General features: G+C 40.3%; 2 protein-coding genes across 5 annotated transcripts in view; one reads left to right on the plus strand and one right to left on the minus strand.

Moving 5' to 3' along the window:
* PARP14 (poly(ADP-ribose) polymerase family member 14) overlaps positions 1-5,171 on the plus strand; it is a 49,417-nt gene extending 44,246 nt beyond the window's left edge. For both annotated transcript variants that reach the window (XM_082839713.1, XM_082839714.1), the window contains 2 exons: positions 523-697; positions 1,357-5,171. In XM_082839713.1, coding sequence (XP_082695839.1) covers positions 523-697; positions 1,357-1,646 — 465 coding nt within the window. In that variant the 3' untranslated portion in view covers positions 1,647-5,171. The remainder of the gene's footprint in view (positions 1-522; positions 698-1,356) is intronic.
* A 442-nt stretch (positions 5,172-5,613) lies between these two features.
* The window catches only part of HSPBAP1 (HSPB1 associated protein 1), a 55,634-nt gene continuing 40,434 nt past the window's right edge, over positions 5,614-20,813 (minus strand). For 2 of the 3 annotated variants that reach the window (XM_082839719.1, XM_082839717.1), the window contains 3 exons: positions 17,514-17,597; positions 7,649-7,759; positions 5,614-7,521 (listed from right to left, as the gene is read on the minus strand). In XM_082839719.1, coding sequence (XP_082695845.1) covers positions 6,982-7,521; positions 7,649-7,759; positions 17,514-17,597 — 735 coding nt within the window. In that variant the 3' untranslated portion in view covers positions 5,614-6,981. The remainder of the gene's footprint in view (positions 7,522-7,648; positions 7,760-17,513; positions 17,598-20,813) is intronic. The other variant, XM_082839718.1, reaches the window with a different exon arrangement.

Raw genomic sequence — 20,813 nt, forward strand, 5'->3', positions numbered from 1 at the left:
GCCAAAGAGTATGGTCAAAGCATGGCCACTTTGGTCTATAACCAGATCCCCTCCCACCAGGATTCATGCCCCACTCTTCCAACTGGACCAGAGATTAATTTTCACTAATTAATTTCCTTCTTGCCTAGACACTAGTGCTTCTCCCACTATTAGAATACTCTCTCACTGGAGGAGAGAGACAAAGTGACATAGTGAGGTAGATGGCAACAGGAGCAGTTAGGAGTTGAAGAGGCTTTGGTCAGCCAAGTTCAAATAATGAGGACTTAAGATCCTAAACACTGTCTGCTCTCATGTGGTACATAAAAGATGTTTAAAATTAAATTAACGTTCTTACCAAGGCCTGTTTCTGTGAAACTCTGGATCTAAAAAGACTTCTGAATGTAGAAATTTGCCATCTGGCATTGAATTTGCTGTTTTTTGTAATTTGTATATACTTATGAGACATAATGGTCGTGTTTCATCTGTTGTATCTTGCCAAGGGCTCTTGGCACTGACAGCAAATTTTTCCTTATTGATTTGCAGATTGAGAGGATCCAGAATCCAGAGCTCTGGAAACACTACCAGACAAAGAAAAACAACATGGACGCCAAAAATGGCCAATTAATAAATGAGAAGCTGCTCTTCCATGGGACAGATGCCGACTCAGTGACACTTGTGAACGGAAAAGGCTTTAACCGCAGTTATGCTGGAAAGAATGGTAAGGACGCAAGTAATCTGGCTGCTTCAAATGAGGTGTCAGCCATGAGAACCCAGGCTGGCTGGGGACAGTATGGATGGTGTTGTGTTCTCTCATTGTTGGGGGCCATGTTACAGCCAAAGTTTTAGGTTAGACTCACTATATTTCATCCCGAAGGGACTGACTGGCCCTTCAGGGTGGGGGAATGATTTTTAAGAATAAAAAACCAGGGACTTCCCTGGTGGCACAGTGGTTAAGAATCCGCCTGCCAATGCAGGGGACACGGGTTCGAGCCCTGGTCCAGGAAGATCCCACATGCCACAGAGCAACTAAGCCCGTGCGCCACAACTACTGAGCCTGCGCTCTAGAGCCCACGTGCCACAACTACTGAAGCCTGTGTGCCTAGAGCCCATGCTCCGCAACAAGAGAAGCCACTGCAATGAGAAGCCCGCGCACCACAACGAAGAGTAGCCCCCGCTCGCCTCAACTAGAGGAAGCCTGCACGCAGCAACGAAGACCCAACATAACCAAAAAAAAAAAAAAAAAAAGACACAAAAAATTTAAAAGAAGCTTTAGAGAGAACTGAACATTATTTTAACATTATTTGACATATTGGGTCAACATGTCAAATTATAGACTAAATTGAAATCCTTAAAGATGTTTTGTTTTTCTCTTCACAGCTACGGCATATGGAAAGGGAACCTATTTCGCTGTCAGTGCCCATTATTCTGCCAGTGATACATACTCCAGACCAGACGCAAATGGGAAGAAGCGTATGTATTATGTGCGAGTACTCACTGGATCCTACACAGTTGGAAACAAGTCATTAATTGTGCCTCCTCTAAAGGACCCCCAAAATCCTACTGACTCATATGACACTGTCACAGATTGTGTGCAAAATCCAAATTTATTTGTGGTATTTTATGACTACCAGGCTTACCCAGAGTACCTCATTACTTTTAGATATTAACATTTTGGTATCCTTTGCAGAAGATACTCATCTATACATAGCTAACTGTAAAGCAAGCTGTAGGTTTTTTTTCTCTTAACAGCTTTTTCTAAGATCAGAGGACCCTTGTCACTGAAATCAGACATTCTCCAGCCTCTCTTTCAAAACTGGAATGAACCTATCTTGAGAATTTGAGAATTTAATTGGATAACTTAGAGTTACAACTGTGTGTCCTCAACCATGGATATCACATCTGTAGACGTACAGGTGTTTATTTCCAGGAAGGAAAGTATAACATTAATCTTTTTTTTTTAATTGGGGTATAGTTGCTTTACAATGTTGTGTTCGTCTCTGCTGTACAACCAAGTGAATCAGCTATGTGTATACATACATCCCCTCCCTCTTGGATCTCCCCTCCCCCCGCCACCCCACCCATCTAGGTCACCACAGAGCACTGAGCTGAGCTCCCTGTGCTATACAGCAGGTACCCACTAGCCATCTATTTTACACTGGTAATGTATACATGTCAATCCCAATCTCCCAGTTCATCCCACCCCCACTTCCCCCTCCACGTCCACACATCTGTTCTTTACGTCTTCATCTCTATTCCTGCCCTGAAAATAGGTTCATCTGTACCATTTTTCTAGATTCCACATGTAAGAATAACATTAATCTTAAAGGCAGAGGACACAGTGATATAACTTCAGCTGCCACTGAGAGACAGCTGGTATCATGTCAGGACTCCATACTGCTGTGGGGAGCACAGTATTACTAAGTGGGTGGGGCTGCTGTCTTCCCTGGGTGCAGGGATGGCGTCTAATTTTCTTTATCCCTGGGCTGAGGTCTGTGCCTGATGTACAATAGATGCTGCATAAGTGTTTCATAAACCACTTAAGAATGAAGAAGCCCTGTCAGACTCCTAACCAAAGTGGGAACCATCTCTTCAACACCCTTGACTTATTGTCACTTTGCCTCAAATCGATGAGATTCCATGGCAGGGAGCTTTTTCACAAAGCAGCCTATGGACATGTGGGACAGCTCTGGTCAGGGCTCTGGGACTGCAATGCAGCCACGTCCTGCACAGTCCAGGGGGCTGTGGTCTAGCTTGGGGACTAGGTGAGCTGTATCCCATGGAGTTGTGCAGTGCAGCAGCCCTGTTTCCAGTTGGTTCTTTCTAAAGTTGAACCCAAATCTGCCTTTTTATAACTTTTATTCATGGTCTTAGTTCTGCCCAGTGGAAAAAAGGGATAATGCCTGCTATATTTTCAGTATGAAGCCCTTCTACTATGTTAAGATTAAATGAATCTAAGGGTATTAAATAGCACATTTTCCTTGGCAGCCTAGCTTCTGATGATTTTAAAGCCTTGTGCATAAATAAACCAAAGGAATTAAGCAGTCATATTACTAATTTGCTGACTCAGTAGCTATAGGATAGTAATGGAAAGTTTCTTTTTTAACTTCCTCAGGTAAATTTCAGATTCTAAAACTGTTTATTGAGTGCCTCCATTAACCAGGTACTATAAGAGGTGCTTTCACATAACAGTATTTATTTTCTCCCCCCAAACACTCCTGTGAGGTAAGAATTATACCCCCGTTTTAAAGCTGAGGAAACTGATGCTCAGAACACAAGAAGCTTCCTTGCCTTAAGTCGCCTGGGTAACAGGCCTCAGAGCCAGCAACTGAATCTGGGTCTCTGTGTCATCAAGCCCCATGCTCTTCCCACTATAGAACATGGCTTCTAGATTAATGTTACTGATTCAGGAATATCTCAGACAATCTGTGAATTATCCTCATATTTCCTTGGCCTTGTCCCTTCTGGCTTTGGTTTTCATTGTAGAGTCTCTTCATTTGAAGCTCTATAGGCCAAGAGGCCAGAGCTATGCCCATGGGGAGCCAGGACAGATGATGAACTTGGATGCTAGGGGTCACCGGGAGGATAAAGGCACCCTTTCTTGGCCCCAGGGAGCAATGCCTGCACTTCAAGAAAAGGAGGTTGAGGGGGCCATAGTTGCTGCTTCATTAAACACAGATGTCTTGAAATTTTTCTTGCTGTTGCTGTTTTTTAAGTGGATTGGCAAAGACTTCTTATTGCTTAGGAGTAGCTTCCCAGCCACTGGCGTCTGAACTTGGGCTTGACAATGAATGTAAGAAATAAAAAAGGAGAGACGTGCTCTCTAATCTGTTCTTGTTCTCCAGTGGTTTGGTTAACTTAGGCAAGGATGAATATCAGGGTGTATTGCACCAAGTATGATGATTCAGTCTGTAATGTTACAGTTACCCTCAGTCTAAAGAAATATGTCATACAACACAGGGAACATGGCCAATATTTTATAATAACTGTAAATGGAGTACAACCTTTAAAAATTGTGAATCACTGTACTGTACACATGCAACATATAATATACATCAACTATACTTCAATAAAAATTTTTTTAAATAAATATTTCCTCCTTTTTGAATAAAATGCTTGGAGAATGTTATTTGGTGGTTAAACATCTTTATCCTTTAGGGCAAATACAGGAGAGCGTGATGATAAACACAGGCCACTGCTGATAAAAGACCACAACTAAACATGACAGCATCAAGGTATCCTCACAGTATCAATAGCATTCAGCTGAAAATTACAGGAAGGGCACAGTACAGCTTTAGTTCAGTAAATCTGAAGGGCGGATTGACCCCAAGAAGTAGCCCCTGCTAAAACACGCCCACTTTGAGCCTGTGTTAGGTCTTGGTGGTCTACTCCAGGGCCAGAGATTCTTAAACTTCTTTGCTATTTGAAGCACTTCAGGTGCTTGCTGAGACTGCAAAATCTGGCCCATCCCAAAGGAGGCAAATTCTATAGCTCTAGAGTGGTACCCAGACATCTGCATCTTCAGCAAGCCCCTCAAATGATTCTGATATCCCTGATACCCAGAGCTGCTTAGGACTTTCATGGGCCCCAGGCAATTTTGCCTTTGTAGGCCCCTTACTCCATGAAAAGTATTAAACATGATACTTCGCTACTGCATTGGTATAAACATGAAGGTAATCGAAACTAGGTTATATTCTTTTTTTTATTTTTAAAGAAACTAAAACATTTCTGTAGACCCTAAAAGCTCAGGGGCCCTAGCTACTTTGCCTTCCGGATAGATCACCCTGCTTATACGTGGATACTGTAACTTTAGGTGTAACACTTCAATCCCTCTAACCCCTGGAGGGTCAAAGTATTTATATTTATTTAATAATTGAGTTCACTCATTCGGGCAGCCTCTTCTGAGAAATGCAGGATGAAATGGGACCCTACTTGGTGGCTGACCATCTCTCCCTTTGACTGTCTTTTCTCCTTCCCACACTCCCCAGTTGCAGATAGCCAGGATCTCTTGCCGTGTCATAATCTCTATCTCTACAAAATTAGGAAATTATCTCCCAACACCCATTTACATTTTGAATGCATTCATATCAATGTCTTAACTCTCTACCCAGGTCTCTGCATGCCAGAAACTATTACCTCTAACTGAAATCAATACTTTGCCCTCAGAACAGCTTTCAAACCTTTCTGACACTAAGAAATACATTTTATATCAGGCCCAGTACACACACAGATATAACTGAAAAGATTTATGAAGTATATTTACTCTGAAAGAAATTTTTCCTGGACAGTTTCACAAAATAATATATTTACTATTGAATTAACTGAAATTACATATCCTGCTCCATTAAAAAAAAAATGCTGGTCTCACCCACTAAATTGATTTTATGACTTGTTAATGGGTCACAATCTACAACTTGAAAAATACTGGTCCAAGTAGTAGCAAATATAATAAAATATCTGGGAGGGAGCGGGTGAGGGAACCCTGGGGGAGGGAGCGGGGGAGGGAATTCTGTGTGAAGGAGGGTATGGGGGAGCTCTCAGTGAGGGCAGGTGTAAAAAAAATATATAGCTGAAGACAAATGTCTATTTCTGCGATAGGGATATACCTACTACAGGTAACAGACATCTCACCTTTAGCCACAACATCCTCTGCCCCAGTGTTTCTGAAGGAGTATCGGCCAACAAGGTCTCCTTTTTAAAAAATCCACTCAAATATTTAAGCAGCACCTACCATGTGCTGGGCACTGATCAAGACTCTGCAAATATACAATAATCAAAACAAAGTCCAAACCTTCATGCAGTGACATTCTCATTGGGGGAGATAGTAATCAAATAAATAGGCAAATATATAGTAGTCAGATGGTGGTAAGTGCTACAGAAGGGTCTTTTTTCAGATGCTTCTTTTCCTGGGCATGTTCATTTCCCTTCCTCCTTTTTCCCAGAAAGTACGTACTCTCTTGGGATTTACTGATACCATCAGTTTGACCTGAGAAGGATGGGGCCAGTAGTCAATTCTTCTTAAAAGGTGACTTTGTGTATCTTTTCTGTTTTGAATGGTTACTGAGTTCAATATGTTTTTATAATTTTTAAATTCTTACTTAGACGGTAATGATAATAATTACCCCACATATTGCAAATGTAATGAGAGTGGGATCAAGTTCACTAAGCCAAGCTTTTAGTTAGTTTCAGGAGTCAGTAGCATTTGGTCCTTTTTATTCCAGGGCTGGTGTTCCTAGATGTCCCAGTTCCTTACACAAGGAGGCCTCTTATTGGGCCCCCACCTACTTTTCTCCTGATTGGTATTCTGCTCTGGATTACAGGGGTTAACCAGTGAGAATTCTACGGATTTGAGAAATGTGATCACTTCAGATCAAGGCTAGACTTCAACCTGCATTTGAATTAAGAGATCAAGAACTTAAAACAATCATAAATCTTCCCACACCATCTTATGACAAAGAATCCATGATATCTACTGAAATTAACAATTGCACCCCTACCTCCCCAAAAGCTAGAATTCACCCAATGGATGCATTAGATCAGGAGTTAGCAAACTTTTAAAATATTTTCAGCTTTTCGAGCCATACTGCCTCTGTCACCACTCAACTCTGCCACCGTAACCCTAAAGCCACCACAGACAATATGTAAATGAATGGCATGGCTGTGTTCCAATACAACCTTATTTACAAAAACAAGCAGCAGGTAACCCCTGCTGATGGAACCCTATTTCTTGGTGAGAACACTAGGGGCTTACATTTGAGACAGGCTGATGAGATAGGAAAGGAAAGGCAAAGGCACTGAAGAAAGAGGCCTACCAATAACAAAGAGCCAGGTTGTCCAAAGAGCAACGTGTATGCAAGAAGGTGGCAAGAGACTAAAATGTTAATTAGGTGAGAACAGGACATTTATAAGCATATGCAAATTGCCCTTTTGCCATTTCATCTTTTATTTTAAAACTATATTATTTTAAAAATAGTCTTAAAGTATTACTGAAAAAGTTATTTTCTATTAGAGTCTCAAACTTTTTCCTTGAATCAAAAGTTGTGCCACTATCCTGGTTACCTGTGGATTCACCAAGCAATCCAGCAAGTCATCTGTAGAAATGAATGTTTGGGAAGGGGCCACAGTACTATTTGAAGCAATTTGTTCCACAACTGCATTCTCACTTTCACTCATCATTCGTTGTCTCTTGGTATAATGCAATTTTCCAAAGCGTTTTCCATTTTTGCCAACAAAGTCTTCACCATCACTTTCAAACATGCCTCCTCTTTCTGAGGGTGGTTCTTGGGAACCCGGTATCACAGGAACCAGATCAGGACCAAAGGGACTTGCTGCTTCCTGTTTTACTGTTCCCAAGGTTAAGCTGTGGCTACTAGTTTGTGCTACCTCCACGTGGTTGTGCACATTTAATTCTTCCTTTATCACGTCCTCTCCGTCTGTGCTCAGCGCTTGGGTTTCTACTACCTTAGATGTTCCATAATGATCAAAAAAAGCAGAAACGGCTCCATTTAAGTAGCGACAATTGACTTCATGGGATGTTTCCTCAACCTAAGGAAAAAGAAAAACTCTTTAAAATGGTTATAGGCACTTACATAAATTGGAAAACAAATGTTCCAGCCGGGATTGGTTTATCACAGGATACTAACTGCCATGATGAAAACCAGAAGGGACCTACCTCAGTTGGGTTTAACCAAGCTCTCGTATCATGTGGATTCTCTGCAGTTTTCAGGGCACACACAAGCATGCGGGTGATTGCCTCTTCTACCCGGGCTTGGTGGTCCTCTTCCTAAATCAAGGTTAAAAAAAGACACATTTTTTCATTTGTCTCTGTGTCTCATTGCTTAAAACAGAGTAGAGTCTCTTAATTGTGTGTTCTGTTCTCTCATTAACATAAGATTTGTTACTGAAGGAATATGTTGTTGGCAGACCACAATTTTTATGTATTCACTCTCCTCTGCCATCTAGAAGAGTTTTAGAATATTTCACCAACCAAATTTAAGTGTGTATCCTATCTATAAGACATAGACCTTAAGTATGAACCACCTTGTGGTTTTTTCCCCAATATTTTCCATTCTCTGACATGTTTAAAGTTAAAAAAAAAAGAGTATTACATACAAAGGAATAATCCCTGTAGAACAGTGGTCCCCAACCTTTTCGGCACAAGGACCGGTTTCACGGAAGACAGTTTTTCCACGGGATGTGGGGGTGGATTGGTTCAGGCAGTAACATGAGCAATGGCTCAGGCGGTAATGCAAGCAACGGGGATCAATGGGGAGCGGCAGATGAAGTTTTGCTCGCTTGCCCGCTGCCCACCTTCTGCTGTGCGGCCTGGTTACTAATAGGCCGTGGACCAGTATCGGTCCGCGGCCCGGGGGTTGGGGACCCCTGCTATAGAGGATCATTTTGATAAGCTAATTTCTTGAGGAACGGGAAATAATTATAATAAACATTCTTGGCCACAATAATGAGATGACTAAATATCTAAATATGTCTTTTTAAAGAGACAATAAGTATAAACTATGGTATTAATGATAAATTACATTATATATATGTGTGTATATATATGTAAAATTTTTGGGCTTCCCTGGTGGCGCAGTGGTTGAGCGTCTGCCTGCCGAAGCAGGGAACGCGAGTTCGTGCCCCGGTCCGGGAGGATCCCACATGCCGCGGAGCCGCTGGGCCTGTGAGCCATGGCCGCTGAGCCTGTGCGTCTGGAGCCTGTGCTCTGCAACGGGAGAGGCCCGCGTACCGCAAAAAAAAAAAAAAAAAAAAATTTTTCTTTTTTTGGCAATCTTTTTTTTTGGCCACGCTGTGTGGCTTGTGGGATATTGGTTCCCCAACCAGGGATTGAACCCAGGCCCTCGGCAATGAAAGTGAAGAGTCCTAACCACTGGACTGCCAGGGAATTCCTAGTGATAAATTACATTAAAATCAATAGTTTCGTTCATCAAAAGATACCATAAAGGAAAAGACAAGCCAGATGTCTGTAACATATATAAGTGATAGGAGATGAATATGCAGAATATATAAAGAATCTGCACACATCAATAAGACAAATGACCTAATTTTTTAAAAATGGGCAAAAGACATGAAGACAAACATGTCAAAAAAAGAACAATTATAAGGTTAAAAACACAAGAAAATAGGCTTAGCTTCATTCATAATCAGGGAAATGCAAATCAAGAAACCCATGAAACTGGCAAAAGAGGGTCTGATAATTCCAAATGGTGGAGAAATGTGCTTGACAGAAATCTTGTTGATGGCATTATTTTATAAACTTGAGTATTGTGTACCCTATAGACCAGCAACTCCACTCCTAGATATATACATATATACATATTCTCTAGAGAAACTCTTGCACATGTGTACAAGAATATTCTATTTATAAAAGCAAAAGAAATTGGAAACAACCCAATTATCCATCAACAGAAAAATGAATCAAATTGTAGTATATTAACACAAGAGGATATTATATCATGGTGAAAATGAATGACCAGCTACGTGTGACAACACAGATGAATCTTAGAAACATAGTATTAAATTAATAAAATAAAGGCAAATCCCCAGGATGAGATACCACTTCACACTAGCAAGGCTATAATAAGCCAGATAACGACAAGTGTTGGCGAGGATATGAAGAAATCAGAATCTTCACAAATTGCTGGTGGGAATGTAAACAGTACAGCTGCTTTGAAAAACAGCCTGGCAATTCCCCAAAAGTTAAATGTAGAGTTACCAGACGGTTAATTTTATAAGTCAACTTGGCTAGGCTATGGTGACCCACTGCCTAGTCAAACAGTAGTCTAGATGTCGCCGTGAAGGTGTTTCGTAGATGCGATTAACATTTATAATCAGCTGACTTTAGGTAAAAGGAGATTATCCTCAATAACGTGGGTGGACCTCATCCAATCAGTTGAAGGCCATAGGAGTAAAATTTAAGGTTTTCTGGAGAAGAGATTCTGCCTCAAGATTGCAACAGAAATCCTGAGTGAGTTTCCAGCCTGCCAGTGAGTTTCCAGACTGTTCTACAGATTTTGGACTACAGACTGCAACTTTAACTCTTGTCTGAATTCCCAGCCTGCTGGCCTGCCTTGGCCGATGTACCATATGACCCAGCAACTCCACTCCTAGGTACATACCGAGAGAAATGAAAGCATACATCCACACAAAAACTTGTACACGAATGTTAACAGTAGCATTATTCATAATAACCAAAAGTAGACACAACCCAAACGTCCATCACTTGATTAGTGGATAAACAAAATGTGGTATATCTGTACAATAAAAAATTTTTTAGCCATAAAAAAAAGGAATGAAGTACTGATACATGCTACTACATGGATGATTCTTGAAAACATTATGCTGAATGAAAGACGCCAGCCATAAAAAGTGTCCCCTTCAAATAGCTAAAACAGAAAAAAAAAAAATTCTGTATAGTTTTAGAAGTAATGGGTATGGTTACAAGCAGGCAGGTGACAGCTCCACGATGGAATGAGCTATCTTGGGAGGCAAAGCATCTGTAAGGCTATTGTAGACGTGACTTTGGCACTGGGAGTGGAAGTGAACTCCTGGGAGTGGAAGTGAACTCCATGCATTCTACCTTGATATTTGCTCTGATTCCAATACAGCGTGCTGCAAGCAGAGTTTCTTTCTTTCTTTTTTTTCATGTATAGTATTTTTAAAGGTTTATTTTATACAGCAGTTTCTTATTAGTTATCTATCTGAAACTATTAGTGTATATATGTCAATCCCAATCTCCCAATTCATCCCCCCACTCTCCACCCGCCTGCTTTCCCCCCTTGGTGTCCATACGTTTGTTCTCTATATCTGTGTCTCTATTTCTGCCTTGCAAACCGGTTCATCTGTACCATGTTTCTAGATTTCACATATATGCATTAATATACAATATTTGTTTTTCTCTTTCTGACTTACTTCACTCTGTATGACAGTCTCTAGGTCCATCCATGTCTCTACAAGTGACCCAATTTCATTCCGTTTTATGGCTGAGTAATATTCTATTGTATATATGTACCACATCTTTATCCATTTGTCAGTTGATGGGCATTTAGGTTGCTTCCATGATCTCGCTATTGTAAATAGTGCTGCAATGAACATTGGGGTGCATATGTCTTTTTGAATTATGTTTTTCTCTGGGTATATGCCCTGTAGTGGGATTGCTGGGTCATATGGTAGTTCTATTTTTAGATTTTTAAGGAACCTCTATACTGTTCTCCATAGTGGCTGTATCAATTTACATTCCCACCAACAGTGTTAAGAGGGTTCGCTTTTCTCCACACCCTCTCCAGCATTTGTTGTTTGTAGATTTTCTGATGATGCCCATTCTAACCGGTGTGAGGTGATACTTCACTGTAGTTTTGATTTGCATTTCTCTAATAATTAGTAATGTTGAGCAGCTTTTCATGTGCCTCTTGGCCATCTGTACGTCTTCTTTGGAGAAAAGTCTATTTAGGTCTTCTGCCCAGTTTTTGACTGGGTTGTTTGTTTATTTACCATTGAGCTGCATGAGCTGTTATATATTTTGGACATTAATCCTTTGTTGATTCGTTTGCAAATATTTTCTCCCATTCTAAAGGTTGTCTTTTTGTATTGTTTATAGTTTCCTTTGCTGTGCAAAGCTTTTAAGTTTCATTAGTTCCTATTTGTTTATTTTTGTTTTTATTTCCATTACTCTAGGAGGTGGGTCAAAAAAGATCTTGCTGTAATTTATGTCAAAGAGTGTTCTGCCTATGTTCTCCTCTAAGAGTTTTATAGTATCTGGTCTTAAATTAGGTCTTTAATCCATTTGGAGTTTATTTCTGTGTATGGTGTTAGGGAGTATTCTAATTTCATTCTTTTACATGTAGCTGTCCAGTTTTCCCAGCACCGCTTATTGAAGAGACTGTCTTTTCTTCATTGTGTATCCTTGCCTCCTTCTCATAGATTAGTTGACCATAGATAAGTGGGTTTATCTCTGGGCTTTCTATCCTGTTCCATTGATCTATATTTCTGTTTTTGTGCCAGTACCATATTTTCTTTCTTTTTTTTTTCATATTTTCTTGATTACTATAGCTTTGTAGTATAGTCTGAAGTCAGGGAGTCTGATTCCTCCAGCTCTGTATCTTTCCCTCAAGACTGCTTTGGCTATTTGGGGTCTTTTGTGTCTCCATACAAATTTTTTTTTTTTTCTTATTTTTTTTTTGCGGTACGCAGGCCTCTCACCATTGTGGCCTCTCCCGTTGCGGAGCACAGGCTCCGGACGCGCAGGCTCAGTGGCCATGGCACACAGGCCCAGCCACTCCGCAGCATGTGGTATCTTCCCGGACTGGGGCACGAACCTGTGTCCCCTGCATCAGCAGGCAGACTCTCAACCACTGCGCCACCAGGGAAGCCCTCCATACAAATTTTAAGATTTGTTGTTCTAGTTCTGTAAAAAATGCCATTGGTAATTTGATAGGGATTGCACTGAATCTGTAGATTGCTTTGTGTAGTATAGTCATTTTCACAATATTGATTCTTCCAATCCAAGAACATGGTGTATCTCTCCATCTGTTTGTGTCATCTTTGATTTCTTTCATCAGTGTCTTACAGTTTTCTGAGTACAGGTCTTTTGTCTCCCTAGGTAGGTTTATTCCTAGGTATTTTATTCTTTTTGTTGCAGTGGTGAATGGGATTGTTTCATTAATTTCTCTTTCTGATCTTTCATTGTTAGTGTATAGGAATGCAAGAGATTTCTGTGCATTAATTTTGTATCCTGCAATTTTACCAAATTCATTGATCAGCTCTAGTAGTTTTCTAGTGGCATCTTTAGGATTCTCTATGTATAGTATCATGTCATCTGCAAAGTGACAGCTTGAATTCTTCTTTTCCAATTTGTATTCCTTTTATTTCTTTTTCTTCTCTGATTGCCATGGCTAGGACTTCCAAAACTATGTTGAATAATAGTGGTGAGAGTGGACATCCTTGTCTTGTTCCTGATCTTAGAGGAAATGCTTTCAGTTTTTCACCATTGAGAATGATATTTGCTGTGGGTTTGTCATATATGGCCTTTATTATGTTGAGGTAGGTTCCCTCTATGCCCACTTTCTGGAGAGTTTTTATCATAAATGGGTGTTGCATTTTGTCAAAAGCTTTTCCTGCATCTGTTGAGATGATCATATGGTTTTTATTCTTCAATCTGTTAATATGGTGTATCACACTGATTGATTTGTGTATACTGAAGAATGCTTGCATCCCTGGGATAAATCCCACTTGATCATGGTATATCATCCTTTTAATGTGTTGCTGGATTCTGTTTGCTAGTACTGTTTTTTTTTTTGCGGTACGTGGGCCTCTCACTGTTGTGGCCTCTCCCGTTGCGGAGCACAGGCTCCAGGCACGGAGGCTCAGGGGCCATGGCTCACGGGCCTAGCCGCTCCGCGGCATGTGGGATCTTCCTGGACCAGGGCACGAACCCATGTCCCCTTCATCGGCAGGCCGACTCTCAACCACTGCGCCACTAGGGAAGCCCTGTAATTTTCTTTTTTTGTAGTATCTTTGTCTGGTTTTGGTATCAGGGTGATGGTGGCCTCATAGAATGAGTTTGGGAGAGTTCCTTCCTCTGCAATTTTTTGGAAGAGTTTGAGAAGGATGGGTGTTAGCTCTTCTCTAAATGTTTGATAGAATTCACCTGTGAAGCCATCTGGTCCTGGACTTTTGTTTGCTGGAAGATTTTCAAGCACAGTTGCAATTTCATTACTTGTGATTGGTCTGTTCATAGTTTCTATTTCTTCCTGGTTCACTCTTGGAAGGTTACACCTTTCTACGAATTTGTCCATTTCTTCCAGGTTGTCCATTTTATTGGCATAGAGTTGCTTGTAGTAGTCTCTTAGGATGCTCTGTATTTCTGCGGTGTCCGTTGTAACTTCCCCTTTTTCATTTCTAATTTTATTGATTTGAGTCCTCTCCTTTTTCTTGACGACTCTGGCTAAAGGTTTGTCAATTTTGTTTTTGTTCTCAAAGTACCAGCTTTTAGTTTTATTGATCTTTGCTATTGTTTTCTTTGTTTCTATTTCATTTATTTCTGCTCTGATCTTTACGATTTCTTCCCTTGTACTAACTTTGGGTTTTGTTTGTAGTTCTTTCTCTAGTTCTTTAAGGTGTAAGGTTAGATTGTTTATTTGAGATTTTTCTTGCTTCTTGAGGTAGGATTGTATTGCTATAAACTTCCCTCTTAGAACTGCTTTTGCTGCATCCCACAGGTTTTGGACTGTCGTGTTTTCATTGTCATTTGTCTCTAGGTATTTTCTGATTTCTTCAGTGATCTCTTGGTTATTTAGTAATGTATTGTTTAGCCTCCATGTGTTTGTGTTTTTTACGTATTTTTCCCTGTAATTTATTTCTAATCTCATAGCACTGTGATCAGAAAAGATGCTTGATATGATTTCAATTTTCTTAAATTTACTGAGGCTTGATTTGTGACCCAAGATGTGATCTATCTTGGAGAATGTTCCGTGTGCACTTGAGAAGAAAGCGTAATCTGCTGTTTTCGGATGGAATGTCCTATAAATATCAATTAAATCTATCTGGTCTATTGTGTCATTTAAAGCTTTTGTTTCCTTATTAATTTTCTGTCTGGATGATCTGTCCATTGGTGTAAGTGAGGTGTTAAAGTCCTCCACTATTATTGTGTTACTGTCGATTTCCTCTTTTATAGCTGTTAGCATTTGCCCTATGTATTGAGGTGCTCCTACGTTGGGTGCATATATAATTGTTATGTCTTCTTGGATTGACCACTTGATCATTATGGAGTGTCCTTCCTTGTCTCTTGTAACATTCTTTATTTTAAAGTCTATTTTATCTGATATGAATATTGCTACTCAAGCTTTGTTTTGATTTCCATTCGAATGGAATATCTTTTTCCATCCCCTCACTTTCAGTCTGTATGTGTCCCTAGATCTGAAGTGGGTCTCTTGTAGACAGCATATACACGGTCTTGCTTTTGTATCCATTCAGCCAGCCTGTGTCTTTTGGTTGGAGCATTTAATCCATTCACGTTTAAGGTAGTTATCAATATGTATGTTCCTATTACCATTTTCTTAATTGTTTTGGGTTTGTTTTTATAGGTTCTTTTCTTCTCTTGTGTTTCCCACTTAGAGAAGTTCCTTTAGCATTTGTTGTAGTGCTGGTTTTGTGGTGCTGAATTCTCTTAGCTTTTGCTTGTCTGCAAAGCTTTTGCTTTCTCCGAGGATCTCTGAATGAGATCCTTGCTGGGTAGAATAATCTACAGTATGGTTGTAGCTTCTTTCCTTTCATCACTTTAAATATATTGTGCCACTCCCTTCTGGCTTGTAAAGTTTCTGCTGAGAAATCAGCTGTTAACCTTATGGGAGTTCCCTTGTATGTTATTTGTCAATTTTCCCTTGCTGCTTTCAGTAATTTTTCTTTGTCTTTAATTTTTGCCAATTTGATTACTATGTGTTTCTCCTTTGGTTTATCCTGCCTGGGACTCTCTGCACTTCCTGGATTTGGGTGGCTATTTCCTTTCCCATGTTAGGGAAGTTTTTGACTATAATCTCTTCAAATATTTTCTCGGGTCCTTTCTCTCTTCGCCTTCTGGGACCCCTATAATGCAAATGTTGTTGCATTTAATGTTGTCCCAGAGGTCTCTTAGGCTGGTCTTCATTTCCTTTCATTCTTTTTTTCTTTATTCTGTTCCCCGCTGTGAATTCCACCATTCTGTCTTCCAGGTCACTTATCTGTTCTTCTGCCTCAGCTATTCTGCTATTGATTCCTTCCAGTGTATTTTTCATTTCAGTTATTGTATTATTCATCTCTGTTTGTTTGTTCTTTAATTCTTCTAGGTCTTTGTTAAACATTTCTTGCATCTTCTCGATATTTGCCTCCATTCTTTTTCCAAGGTGCTGGATCATCTTCACTATCATTATTCTGAATTCTTTTTCTGGAAGGTTGCCTATCTCCACTTCACTTAGTTGTTTTTCTGGGGTTTTATCTTGTTCCTTCATCTGGTACATAGCCCTCTGCCTTTTCATTTTGTCTTTCTGTGAATGTGGTTTTCATTCCACAGGCTGCAGGATTGTAGCTCTTCTTGCTTCTCTATATATGTGTTTAATTTTAATTTTGATTCAGTTTTCTGTGGATAATTTTAATTAACACTTGAAGATGAGTTGAGGTATAGCAAATTAAGCCATTCACTTTGATGTTTGGATTTCATGGTTTCCAATCCCTGGAGTGCCTTCAGAGTTGGAGAAGCTGGCCTGCAGTGGCTCTCCTTCTGCGCTGCACCTAGTATTTTTTATTTAATATGTATAAGACCATGCAGTAAAGAATAGTATGTTGACTACCCTTAGAGACAAAGAAACCTTATCTTAAAAAAAATGTAAACAATAATAACATATTTCAGATAATGGGCACAAAAATGATTCAACTGAGATGTCCACCTCTGGCTGTGATAGAGTAACAGTAACTTAACTACTTTCCTACGATAAACAACTGGAAAACTAGACAAATACATATTATTAAAGGATTCCAGACATTGGACTACAGGCAACATAAAAATGTGATCTCTGAGAAAAAGAAACTAAATGACTTAAGTACTATAATTGACCAACTTCTTTTCAGAGGGACATTCTGAACACTGGAGCAGAAAGGGGGATACCAAGCAAGGCAATCAGTTAAGCAGCATTTCTAACTGTAAGTCCATTGATCTCCCATTATACTTCTCACCCAAGGGTTACGACTCTTCTAAGCCACACAATAGAGCTTCCTGTTACAATGTTCCGTATGCTCCCCCTGTGCCAAAGCCCTTCCCATTATCTAAGGATAAGAAAAGTCTGAGTGAGGGGAGGGTGCAGCAGCCAAAGAGAGGAGAGAGATGCAGTCAAGGTTTTGGGTACAGGAGAGCAGAGATGCATTCGAGGCCTCAGGTTAACGAGGGCACAGGTGCAGTCCAAGCCTCTGGTTAAAGCATACAAAGATGCAACGACACCTCAGGTGGAAGAGACAGACTTGGGCCATAAGAGTAGCCATTCTAATCGTCAAGTAGAGCAGGCAACCAGGATTAAGCACAGCATATTGGAGGGGAAAAGCCTTTGGGAGAAATAAAATGATAACACCTAGCACTGAAAGACTGCTCTGAGAAAATGTGTAAGTCAGGACTGAGAATTCTGCAATTATTAATGAGGACACTGAACCAAGAAGCAAGTATTTCCAGCCCAGATGGTGGGGGATGGGACTGGCAACGTGGGACACACGTGGCAGATCCAGCCAGGCCCAACATGGTCCTCCTAACAACACCGGTCAAGGGAGAAGACCTGGCACACCAACATCAGGGCCCATTTTGTGCCCTTAAAAGAAAGAGAATGGTGTGTCACAAAAATCCTATTTCCAACCTCACTATTCATCAACAGCACAGAATACATAAATTATGGAACAGTAAAACAAAGTAACACTGGAGTGTTGGTGAAAATTAATCACCAAGTTCTATAGACAGACACTGTATATCTTAAAAGCAGGGAGATTACATTTATTAGAAAAAAAAATACCAGCTCAATCCATGAGTTTATACTGACAGTGACAGGATCAATGGATTCCACATAATGCCACCAGTGTCTGGGGACAAACAGAACCTGAAAACCAAACAAAAAATGGTTAGCACAAGAACAGAACATTTTATTTTCATGTCAGAATCAGATCTTAAATGAAGCTGCTAAGGAAAAAAAACAAATTCAAATGAATTTATACTAAGATTGTAATAGGAAAGGGAAACAAGAAAAAAAACCCCACAATCCTTTTATTCCTTTCCTTAAATTAACAAGTTGCATGTTCTACAAAGGATATTACTAGCCTCTCCAGTCTCTACTCTCCTTTATCCTGGACCTTCTCTGTCTGCATCCAAATCTTAGTAAAGGATTCTGAGATTGCAACTTTTCCTCCTTTCCATCACATAATAGTTGTATGAGTTCTGAGAAAGGGCAGAAGTAAACACATAGGACATAGTTTCAGCCTTCTCACAGTCTAAAATCTAGCCAATGAAAAAATAATATATAGAAAAGTGGTAAATCACTTTTTACCACTTATATAATTTATAAATTATGTAAGTGGTAAATCAGAGGAGGGGACACTGGTGCTAGAGACCTTCAGAGGTGGGAGAAGCAGGCATGCTTCTAGGGAGGTTTGGGGCAACCTGGATGGAGGAAGTGTGATTTGAACCAGGACTAAGAGAGAATGAGGACATGCCAGGACGGAGAAGTGGGCAAGGGAGTTGGGACTGTCGAGGGACAGCAAGTAGGCCAGTCTTACTACTGCAGAAGGAGTAAAGGGGAATAAAGTGGGGGATCAGGTTAGGGCCAGTGGAGGGCCCTGAGTTCAGAATAAAGAATCTGGATTTATCCTGTAGGCATTTTGAGTTGCTGAGAAGTTCTGAGTAGGGGGATGGTTAAAACAGTGACATTGTGGGAGAGTCTGGGAAGGACAGGAGATTCTTGCAATGGTCCAATTATTAAATTAAATGTTAAGATTTAAATAGGAAGATATAGCAAACAAAAGCAATGGGCAGAATCAAGAAGGACTGTATTTATCCAGAGTCATTACAAGAGTCTGTGGAAGGCTGAGTACAGCAGACGGAGCTGATCTGAAGTTTCCGGGCTTCGGATTTAGGAAAATGGTGGCACCTGCTATGGACAAGGTGGAGATGGGAAGAGACCTCCTTTTAAGAGAACTAAAGTGAAGTGAAGTGGACTAAAAACGTCCGCTTCAGCCACTGGGTTTAGTCATTAGGAGGTCATTAATGTCCTATCATAGAGTATACTTTCAAGTAAAGTGGTAAGAGAGAGAGCCAGTTTATGGTGGATTCAGGAAACAGCATGATGTAAGGAAAACTGATACAATAGACAGAAATACTCATTCAAATTTGGCTATTAAAATAGAAGAAAAAAAGAATTAGCAGCCACTTCACACCCACTAGAATGGCTATAGTTGTAGTAATAATAATAAAGGAAAATAACAAGTGTTGGTGAGGATGTGAAGATAGAACCCTCATAGATTGCTGGTGGGAATGTAAAATGGTGCAGCTGCTGTGGAAAACAGTTTGGCAATTCCCCCAAAAGTTAAAAAACACAGAGTTATCATATGACTCAGCAATTCCACCCTTACGTATATACCCAAGAGAACTGAAAATATATGCTCATACAAAAACTTGTACTCAAATGTTTATAGCAGCATTATTCATAATAACCAAAAGGTGGAAACAACCCAAATATCTATCAGCTGTTTAATGGATAAATAAAATGTATATCCACATAATGGAATATATTCAGCCATAAAAAAGAATGAAGTGCTGATAACATTCTACAGCCTGGATGAACCTTGAGGATAATTATGCGACGTGAAAAAAGCCGGACACGGAAGTCCACAGACTGCACAACTGCACTTATGTGAAATGTCCAGAATAGGTAAATCTATACAGAAAGAAAACAGAAAAGTGGTTGTCAAGGGCTGGGGGGGATAGGTGAATGGGGAATGACTGCTGATGGGTTGCGGAAACTTAGTGAAATCGTTTGAGCTAGAGCACTCGAGTGTAAAGGAAGCAGGAAGAGCCAGTGAGAAGGGAGCAAAAGAAGGAACACAGGCAGGTCAGAGGGATAATCAAAGGAATAAAGTCTCCTTAAGAGACTAAGAGGGCCTCCCTGGTGGCGTAGTGGTTGAGAGTCCGCCTGCCGATGCAGGGGACACAGGTTCGTGCCCCGGTTCGGGAGGATTCCACACGCCGCGGAGCGGCTGGGCCCGTGAGCCATGGCCGCTGAGCCTGCGCGTCCGGAGCCTGTGCTCCGCAACGGGAAAGGCCACAACGGTGAGAGGCCCGCGTACCTCAAAAAAAAAAGAGACTAAGAAAACCTTGCAAATGTTACTAAAATATCAGACAGCAAATGCCAGTGTTGTAAAGGTGCTATTCCCCACTGGTTAGCAGCACTAAGTACTAAACCTTTGGAAATGTTTCAGAGACAGTCAGTTAAAAAAGTAACATCCATTCTTGCTTAAAAGCAAATCATTCTCAACAAATATTACATGGTATCACTTATATGTGGAATCTAAAACATGATACAAATGAATCTGTACACAGAACAGAAACAGACTCACAGACATAGAAAACAAACTTACAATTATCATGTTTGGTTATGCGGAAAGGGGTAACTTAGGAGTGGGGGATTAACAGACAGAGTACTATACATAAAATAGATAAGCAACAAGGATTTACGATATAGCACAGGGAACTATATTCTATATCTTGCAATAAATTATAATGGAAAATAATCTGAAAAAATATATATAATTGAATCACTTTGCTGTACACCAAAAACTAACACAATATTGTAAATCAACTATACTTCAATTAAAACAAACAAACAAAAAACCCTAAATCGTTCTTAGTTCATTCTGCTTTTGTTGGCCCACTAACTGGATGCATTCAAACCTGTGTTTGTGTGTCTGGATTTTATCGTGGTTGAACAGATATTAATTGTGAATAAATGTTCCAGAAATGTTCAAGTACTCATGCCTTGACACCTTCTCTTAACCTGAATAAAAATAACTGAGTTTTGGGTTTCCCTAGTGGCACAGTGGTTGAGAGTCCACCTGCCGATGCAGGGGACACGGGTTCGTGCCCCGGTCCGGGAAGATCCCACATGCCACGGAGCGGCTGGGCCCGTGAGCCATGGCGGCTGAGCCTGAGCGTCCAGAGCCTGTGCTCTGCAACGGGAGAGGCCATAACAGTGAGAGGCCTGCGTACCGCAAAAAAAACACAAAAAACAAAAAACAAAAAACAAAAAACAAAAAACAAAAAAAAC

This window comes from Leucopleurus acutus, assembly GCF_964270905.1.
Source record: "Leucopleurus acutus genome assembly, chromosome: 5".
Classification (NCBI taxonomy): Eukaryota; Metazoa; Chordata; class Mammalia; order Artiodactyla; family Delphinidae; genus Leucopleurus; species Leucopleurus acutus.